The sequence below is a fragment of the Dipodomys ordii genome, unplaced genomic scaffold (assembly GCF_000151885.1).
Source record: "Dipodomys ordii isolate 6190 unplaced genomic scaffold, Dord_2.0 Scaffold54, whole genome shotgun sequence".
Classification (NCBI taxonomy): Eukaryota; Metazoa; Chordata; class Mammalia; order Rodentia; family Heteromyidae; genus Dipodomys; species Dipodomys ordii.
Window position 1 is genome coordinate 2,294,021 of NW_012267270.1, and position 9,601 is coordinate 2,303,621.

Here is a 9,601-nt window from a genome sequence, read left to right on the forward strand (position 1 = left end):
AGTGGCAGCCACAGCAGGACACAGAGGACAAAGACCAGCAAAAAGACTTCCCTGGGACTCAGGGACCCCAGCGGGGTCTGCAGCGGGGCCTGTAACCCCGCAACGCTGCCGGCCACCGCAAAACCTGGGCCAGGGCAGCCTGCCGACGCAGTCCTGTCCACCACGCCCCCAGGCAGAGCACCTGAGTCCCAGGCACCCAGCACCACCCACCTGGCCATCTCGGGCAGCGACCACCGGATGCACTTCAGTGTCTTCTTCATCATGGAGGAGTTCTGCAGCAGGAAGAAGGGGCGGAGCAGCCGGCGGATGCGCAGCGGCTGGAAGAGACCGGAGAAGCCCACGGACTGGAAACCACTGGGTTCCCAGCGGCCTTCACCCATCCCACAGCAAGAGCCCCCAGAAGCCAGAGAGCCCACCAGCCACGGCGCTGGCCTGCCCCTCTAGGCCTGAGGCCGCTCTTCTCGCCCTTGCTGACAGGTTTAGCGGCCAACATGCCCCCGGCCGCTCCCTGCAACGGGAACCGACTCCCTGGCCAGCCCTGCTGGCGGCCGGTAAGTAAGCTCACTGCAGGGCCTCAACACGCTCTGGGCAGGCGACGGCTGTGTGTGATGAGACCCCGGGTCAGCACTTGTGGGGACCAGCCAGGCCAGGAGTGGGAGTCAGAGCAGCCCAGACGTCACTCTGGCATCTCCCCTAGCCAACAGGACGCCCCAGGACCCCGGCCGGACCCAGGTCTCAGATTCCCATCCCCAGCTGCTGGGACCCCACTGGTGAACAGCGCGAGATTCCCCAGGGCCACCCCAGGGCCCACGCCCTGCACCCCCCAGCCCACATCCCTGCCCCACAGAGCTTGCACCCCCCCCCAGAGCTGCCACACCACCCACCTCCTGACAAGCCAGGCCCAGGGACACCGTCCAGTCAACCAGGGACACCACCAGCACCACGAGGTAGGCCAGCAGCCACGGATTCTTCTGGAATTGGGCCCTCCCCACCAGGTAGCCCTGTAAGAACGGGGACGGGTGAGGGGTGCATGGCAGGCAGAGGACCCCGGCTCTGGTGGAGGGGGATGGGGAGCAGTGCGGTCTCCATGGGCATGGGGCACAGCGCACGGCCCCAGCCGGGACCCAGAGCGGCTGCGGTGCAATCTCAAGTATGGCACAGGCCTCCCTGCCCTCGGTTCCTCTTTTGGTTTATTTTGGTTGCTACTGTAAAGGTGAGATGCAAACGGGTTACCGCGAGGGAGTTTGGAACGAACACATGCCCGCTCTGCCCCTCCTAACTGCCTCCCCCCTCCCTGGAGCGGCCACCCCAAGGCCCCAGCCTGGAGACCAATGCACCCCTCACCTCCAGCCTCTCCAAAACAACTCGTGGTAACTTCCTAGCAGTTCGGGTTCCAGTTTAAAAACCCCTAATCTGAGCCGGGCGCTGGTGGCTCACGCCTGTAATCCTAGCTACTCAGGAGGCTGAGATCTGAGGATCTCGGTTCAAAGCCAGCCCGGGCAGGAAAGACCGTGAGACTCCTATCTCCAATAAACCACCAGAAAACCGGAAGTGGTGCTGCAGCTCAAGTGGTAGAGCGCTCACCTTGAGCTGAAGAGCTAAGGGACAGCGCCCAGGCCCCCAGTTCAAACCCCACGACCGACAAAAAAAAAACAAAAAACCCTAATCTGCCAACCACATGATGGGCTAAAAGCACGAAGTGAGGAACTGCCTAGAGCCCACAACTTCACACACACACACACACACACACACACACACACGTACTCATATGCACCTAGCAGTGAAGCCCCCTCCCCTACCCACCCCTCACCCCATTTCCAGAAGGATCCAGTCACAGGTACCCAGCAGCCTCTCTGTGACAAGAGGTCGCTCCTTGCCCTACATCCTCTCCACCGGAGCCAGCAATGTGGGCCATGAGGAGAGGATCCTAGTCTTCATGGGGCCCCTGCGGCCCGCCTCCATCACCCCACAGGCTGCCAGCCTCGTGGCACAGCTCATACCCAGCATGCATTGTGGGGAGGGAAAGGAGCTGCATCCTCTGCCCCAAAGCTCGGACACAAGCAAAAGCTTGGGCCAAAGAGCAAAGGCCAGAGAAGCAGCAGGCAGCCCGGCATCGGGACGGAGCAGAAGTGGTCAGGGACCAGCGGGGCACAAGGCCCACCTTCCTCACCTTCACGGAGACGTCGGCCACGAAGAGCAGCAGGCAGAGCGCCTCCACGCCCTCAGTCAGGCCACAGGGCGGCTCCCAGGGCCGAGGGCGGTAGCGCACGTCTGCTGTCCGGGTGAACGAGGAAGGTGTCTCCACAAAAGCCAAAGCCAGGATCAGGAAAATGGCGGCACTCAGAGCCCTGGGAAGGAGACAAACCAGATTAGAGGGCAAGTACAACTGCCTGGGGCCAGGAAGCCCCCCACACCCCCATCCCTGCAGGCAACTGCCCAGAGGGCAAACTGCAGCCCTTCCCGGCTGGGTCCACCCAGCAAGTGCTCAAACATCACTGACCGGGTCCGCACAGGATGGAGCTGCATCCTAGCCCCAGGGCTGGCTCCTCCCCTGAAGGGGGTCAGGGCCACCTCTGCACCCAAAAGCGTAAGGAGACAGACTTGGCACCCCCAAACAGGTGAGGCCAGCCCACCCCACCGAGCAGGTCTTCAGAGACCACCATTCCCGCCTTCTCACCGCTGGCACCAGTTTGAGTAATAGCAGCGGTACAGCCACAGCGAGCCAGAGTCCATTCGGTGGTAGATGGAGCGGTACTGGGGGAGAGAGGCCCGGCAGGGCGAGTGAGTGGGGGATGGGCCAGGGGCCTCTCAGGGCCGCACCCCCCATGTTCCCTGGTTCTCTGGTTTGTGCCCCCTTACCACACACAGCCAAACACAGCACTGCAGCCCCCCCCAAGAAAAGCCCAATGGAGGGGACAGGTGGGGGTGTGGGGGCAGGTCCCTGCCGGCAGAGGACAGACGCCCCTCCACCATCACACACCACACCAAGCTCTCCCCCAGCCGGGCACCCCGGAAGGCGGGTGCCCGAGGGGCACTCAGAGACAGCAGCCATGCCCACTGCCTAGCGAGGCCTGCCCCCACCCCCAGGTATGACCTGGCTCGGGGAGGCCCACCAGGCTTCGGTCAGCGGTCCATCAATGAGACCCTCCGAAGATGGTGAGGACTGAGAGCCGGGCCGCGATGCCCCGCAGGCCAGCGGCCGAGGCTCCGCCCCGGGACAGCGAGGAGCAAGGGGGCACGCCCAGCCAGCATGGTGGCCACCACCCACCTCGATGGCATCTTCAATGAAGACCACAGCCTGGTTGATGCAGAGGTCCTGGCCAGCGCCGGCACCTAGGGGCAGAAGGGACAACATCGGGTGACCAATCCAGGGGCCCGCGGCCTCGCCCGAGGTCCCCCACCCTGTGATGTGGCACGTGTCACCCGCCCAGGGTGAGGTCCCAACAAGGTGGGGGAGGCACCCATGTGCCCAGGGTCCCGGGCCTGGAGCAGGGGTGGCCTGCCTCCACCACTGCCCCTGCCCAGGGGCACAGTGCCGAGGGCACGCGAGAGGCGGCAGCGTCTGCAGAGCACTGAGCTCGGGTCACAGCAGGCTCTTCCACCCCCATGGGGACTGCAGGCATCTCCACCTCTGCCCCATGGGCATCACCAGCCGCCAGCCTGCCTCCCAGAAGCAAACCCTGAGGCCCAAGGTCCCACTCGCTCCCTGGCACCATGCCACACCCACATGGTGGTCCAGGGCAGAGCCCGAGGGAAGCCCAGGCTCCCCCCATCCTCTGCCAGCCCTTCCTAGGCAAAGAGCAGCCGTCACCTGTCCACTCCACCACCCACAAAGTGGTTCTCACAGCGCAGATGCCGGGCCTGCTCCTCACACCTGTGTTCCCCAACATCAGACCTAAGCTCACTCCCCGCCTTGCTCTACACTGGCCCCCGCACCATCGCATCTTGTGCAGCCCTGGTGTGCCCCAACCTCGCAGACAGTCCTCAATAGGGTAAGGGGGGGGGGGTCCTGCGCTAACGCTTTGCAGAGCGTCAATACAACCCCACATCCTTGAACACATTCAGCAAAAAAGGTAGAAGACTTCCTGAGCCAGCAACAAGAAGAATCACCCTCCTCAACCTTTGGCCAGGGCCTGTCCTCTGCTGGGGCTGAGCCAGGAGGACCTGGGGTCCCCTGAGGAGTGGGCACCCCACAGCAGCACTCCCCACCCCCACACCAGCAGGAGGGTCCCGCTGCAGGACACAGGAGCCCAGGGCATCCCCCCCACCCAGTCTCCCGGCTGTGGGTGCTCCCAGGGGAGGCTGAATGAGCCATTCTCACAAGCAGCCCGGCCGAAGGACAAAGACAACAGACACTGTCCTGAGCCACACAGCCCAGCGCTGACTCGCGTCTCCGATCACACGTGCCACTCACTTCCTCGGCCAGCGCCGGGACCAGCAGGCACGGCGGCGGCATTCCCACCCGGCCCAGCGCCAGCCCCCTCCATCCCCTCGCTTGAGGCTCAGGACGTCCATCCCCTTCTCCTGAGACTCAGCAAGGCTACGCACCCGCCCAAGCCCACCAGGCCTGCAAGCGGCAGCCCCAGAAAGGCACCCCTGTCCAGACACAAGGACCGGGCATAGGCTGGGAGGAAGGATGTCCCACCCACACGGAGGCCACCGGGAGCTTGGGGAAGGGCACAGGGGGGGCGTGGGGCCACCGGCCTCCACTTCCTCACCTTCTGCCAATCCTGTGGCCACCCACTGTGGATCGCCCGGGGCATACACTGCTCACCCAGCCCAACCCGGGAAGGAGGCTGGACCAGCGTGGGAAGCAGCCAGGCATGAAGGGAGGCACCCAGAGGCAGGGTGTGACCTTGGGCAGGTCTCGGGACCTCAATTTCCTCACCGGTCAATAGAGACGGGGGTCCTGCCGCCTGGAACCCAGCACCTGATTCCCCTGAGGTGGGCCCGTCCCCAGCCCACACCCTCCCTGGATTCAGCAATCCCTCAGACCACAAACAGGAAGGACAGAAGGCAGCTGAAGGCCAGAGGAGGCGGCTGCTGCAGGAGGGCCTGTGACAGAGCCGCGGCCCAGCCCAGACCTGGAGCTGGGGTCCAACGGCACCCCAGGGACTCCAGGATCTCCCTCCAGACACCTACTGGCGCTTTTCTCGGAGTCTGTTTCCCCATGAGAAACCGGGAGAAAGGGGAGGGAAGAACTGGAAGCCGGTGGCTCCCGCCTGTCATCCTAGCTACTCAGGAGGCTGAGATGTGAGGACAGAGGTTCGAAGCCAGCCTGGGCAGGAAGTCTGTGAGACTCTTACATCCAATTAACTACCAAAAAGCTGGCAGTGCTGCCGTGGCTCAAGTGGCAGAGCGCCGGCCCTGAGCGGAAAAGCTGGGTTCAAGCCCCAGGCCCTGGGTTCAAGCCCCAGGACCGGCACAGAACGGAAGGCCCCAGCATGACCGTGGGCAGCCCAAGGTCCGGGGTCCGGTTCCGGGCGCGACCCCGGGCCCCGGGGACGGGGACCCCCTCCCCGCGCCCCCTCCGACCCCCGCGACCCGGGGCCCTCACCCCGCTGTCACTCACCCGGGCCCACCTGAGCGAACTGCCCCGGCGGGAAGTCGCTGCTGCCGCCGCTACGGGCCCGGCCCAAAAGAGGCTCGAGCTCGCCCCGGGGCTCCGCCATCGGCCGCCACGCGCCGGACCCCGAGCCTCCCCGGAGCGCACGACCCGCCAGCGCCGGGCCCCACTGCGCAGGCGCGCGGGCCGCCCGGGCGCCGGGGAGGCGGAGCGACCGCTCCGTGACGCCAGGGGATGCCCTTCACTGCTAGCCAATGAGGACGGAGCGCTCCGGAGCGGAGCTTAACTTCCGTCCAATCAGGGAGGAGCCAGCCCCGAGGGCTTGGGCGAAGGCTGAGCCGCCGAGCGCAGCTGTCCGGCGGTGGCCCAGGACCGGAAGCGCGTTTTGCAATGCAGGTTACCGGGCCCTCCCGGGCCTACCGAGTCAGACACTTGCTCTGGCTGGCCCGCCGCCCGGCCGCCGAGCTCCACCCCGGATCCGGGAGCGCCTCACTTATTTACTTACTTATTTCTCTTTTTTCTTTTTTTGGAGGTTCATTGGAGAGAAGAATCGCGGGCTGCCCAGGCTGGTTTCGAACCCTGATCCTCATGAACCATGAACCGTGATCCATCCTCTCAGCCTCCTGAGTAGCTACAATTACAGGAGTGAGCCACCAGCTCCCGGAGTCCAAGAATGAATTTTAGCAGATAATTGATGTTGTTCTTGAGATCGCCAAGAAGTGCTTCTCCAGAGCTCTGCACAAATCATTAGCAACGTGAAAATCACTTTCCAGAAGCCACCAAGCCGAGCCTAGGTGAGCCTATGAGCTTGTATTACTGTTCTACTGCTGTAAAGACACATGATTGCAAACAGCATAAAACGAATCAAGTGCTGGATGCTGGTGGCTCACACCTGTAATCTATCCTCGCTACTCAGGAGGCTGAGGTCTGAGGGTCGGTTCAAGGCAAGAAAGTCTCCGATGACCTACCAGAAAGATGGAAGTCACGCTGTGACCCAAAGTGGCAGAGCATAGCCCTGAGCAAAAAAAAGCTCAGGAACTGTGTGCCTGGGCCCTGAGTTCAAGCCCCACAACCTACAAAAATAAAATAAAATTAAAAAACAACAACTCCTAGTTGTTCTGTATCAGTGCTGGAGGTCAGAAGTCCAGCATGCAGACTAAGTTCCTGCCCCAGGGCCTCAGGCAGGAAAGATTAGCTCACCCAGGACGCTGACTGAATTCCTTTCCTGGGAACTGGGATCAGGGTCCAGGTTGACTTGCTGGGTGTAGCCCCACCCTAGAGACCAGAACATTCCTTCACCCAGCCACCTGGACCATAAGGAATCCTCACATTGCCAAAGAGAATCTCCAATCTCTCTGACTCACCTCTCCATTGTTAGCTCATGGGGTGTTATATGCAAAAACCACTTTTACACACACACATAGCTCAACAGTGTTAAAGGCATTGACAGGGTCACACAACTAATATCTCCATCAGTCTCCACAGATTTTTTTCAACTTGAAACTTTATCCCATTCCTAAAATTACAATTACAATTGAGTTCAACTCTTTTTTTTTTTTTTTCTGGTAGCACAAACCAGAATTCCCCCTTCTTTCAAAGCCTGAATACTAAGGGGTGAACACATGCAACAGTGGTACTCACTAGATACTTTGTTGAAAATGAGCTGTACAACTTGTGAGTGACTGGAGGGAAAACCTGGGGGAGAAGGAGGGAAGGGAAGCATTCAAAAAGAAATGTACTTGTTACCTAATTTATGCAACTGTAACCCCTGTGTACATCAACCTTTACAACAACAGCCGGGCGCTGGTGGCTCACGCCTGTAATCCTAGTTACTCAGTAGGCTGAGATCTGAGGATCGCGGTTCAAAGCCAGCCCGGGCAGGAGAGACCGTGAGACTCCTATCTCCAATAAACCACCAGAAAACCAGAAGTGGCGCTGCAGCTCAAGTGGTAGAGCGCTTGCCTTGAGCTGAAGAGCTGAGGGACAGCGCCCAGGCCCAGAGTTCAAGTCCCACGACCGACCAAAAAAAAAAAAAAACAACCTTTACAACAACAATCAAAATAAAAATAATGAGTAATGTTCTATTACCTGTGTGTACCGTGTTTTGCTTATTTATACATCTAGCAGCAAGTTGTCTCCACATTTTGCCTGTTTTCTGTTTTGTTTTGTTTCCTTTTTGGCAATACTTGGGCTTGAACTCAGTGCCTTGCACCTGCCACGCTGGTGTCCTACTGCCAAGACACACACTTTGCTCTGTTTGGGTTTGTGTTGTTGAATTTTAGGAGTTCTGTGTATATTCTGGATTTTAATCCTTTATCAGGATATGATTTGCAAATGATATTTCTCTTATTCTGTAGTTTATTTTTTAATCTACCGATATTGTCTTTTGATGAGCATTTAAAAAAATTTCCTCCCCCTCCTCCTCCTCCGCCTCCTTTTCTTTTCACCTGTCCTAGAGCTTGAACTCGGGGCCTGGGCACTGTCCCAGAGCCTCTTGGTGCTCAAGGCTAACGTTCTACCAGTTGAGGCACAGCGCCACTTCTGGACATTTTTTTTTATGTTCATAAAATCTGATGTGCCTGTTGTTGAAGTTGTACATGCCTTTGGTGTCACATTCAAAAATCATTGCCAAAGCCGGGCACCGGTGGCTTACACCTGTAATCCTAGCTACTCAGGAGGCTGAGATCTGAGGATCCCGGTTCAAAGCCAGCCCGGGCAGGAGAGACCATAAGACTCCTATCTCCAATAAACCACTAGAAAAACCAGAAGTGGCGCTGTAGCTCAAGTGGTAGAGTGCTCGCCTTGAGCTGAAAAGCTGAGGGACAGTGTCCAGGCCCAGAGTTCAAGCCCCACAACCGACCAAAAAAAAAAAAAAAAATCATTGCCAGATCCGTTATTGTGAAGCTTGCGCCCAAAGGTGTCATCTAAGATGGCTCTACTTTGGGGGTGGGGAAGGGGGAGGAGGAGTTTGGACTCACAGTTTCATGATCCCACCTGACTTGCTCAAGGCTTTTGCTCTACCATTTGAGTCACACCTCCACTTCTAGCTCTTTGGTGGTTATCTGGAGATTGTCTCACAGACTTTCCTGCCTGGGCTGGCTTCAAACTGCGATCCTCAGATCTCAGCCTCCTGAGTAGCTAGGATGACAGGCGTGAGCCACCGGCACCTGGATTAGAGCATGCATTGATTTTAAATTTACTTTATTGTTATTATAAAGGTGATGTACAGAGGGATTACAGTTACAGAAAGGAATGTGCGTTTTTAAACCCCACAAAAAGATATATTCATTTTGAGAAAATAAAAGGAAATGAGTGCCCACAGCACCCTGCAAAAGTAGGATGTCCTCAATAAAGTGTGCTTAATTAATTCCAGCTAAAGAATTCCTGGGCCACTCAGCTAGCTCCCTGGGGGAGGAGTGGAATGGATTGCCAGTAATCATTCCTTTAGGGCTCACATAAAAGACCGGCACAGGACACAGAAATGAACTGTGAGGAACAGCATAGCCCCACAAGGGGGCGCTGGGTCTCAGCACAAAGCATCCTGTCCCTGGTTCATACAGGAAGTCCCTGTTTAGGCTACTTCTAGCATGCCAAGCAGAGCTTAGCCAAACACTTAATGGGTGTCAGCACGGGCAGAAAGGGCTGTCTGGGGTCCTAGGTGTCTTCAAGGTGTCTGGTTGTGGATGTTGGTGGATCTTATAGTCCTGGATTGTCAAAACATGCCAGCTTTGCTTCTGTGGGGCTGTCCAGTGGATCACAGTCCTCTGTGCCTCAGTTTCCCCCTCTGCAAAGTGTAGTTGCAACTCCACTGTAACTTCGCTCTCTCTGTAAGGAGTGAAAGGAATCTTTCCCGCCACTTGGGAAGTTGGGGGCAGAGGCTGGCGCTCCAGCAGTGATGCAGGCCAGGCCCCGCTCCAGCTGCCCCCTGGGTTCCTTTGACCTGGGAGGTCAACCCAGCCAGCCCTGCCCTGCAAGACGAAGCACACACTGAGCACCTACTGCGTTCCAGGCTCTCCAGCCACACAGGACGGTAGG

General features: G+C 58.6%; 1 protein-coding gene across 1 annotated transcript in view; it reads right to left on the minus strand.

The window, feature by feature from the left end:
- Tpcn2 (two pore segment channel 2) overlaps positions 1 to 5,722 on the minus strand; it is a 20,098-nt gene extending 14,376 nt beyond the window's left edge. The window contains exons 1-6 of the mRNA XM_013021195.1: positions 5,573 to 5,722; positions 3,269 to 3,333; positions 2,678 to 2,754; positions 2,171 to 2,348; positions 885 to 1,001; positions 211 to 317 (exon numbers count right to left, since the gene is read on the minus strand). Coding sequence (XP_012876649.1) covers positions 211 to 317; positions 885 to 1,001; positions 2,171 to 2,348; positions 2,678 to 2,754; positions 3,269 to 3,333; positions 5,573 to 5,672 — 644 coding nt within the window. The 5' untranslated portion in view covers positions 5,673 to 5,722. The remainder of the gene's footprint in view (positions 1 to 210; positions 318 to 884; positions 1,002 to 2,170; positions 2,349 to 2,677; positions 2,755 to 3,268; positions 3,334 to 5,572) is intronic.
- Positions 5,723 to 9,601: the final 3,879 nt, after the last annotated feature.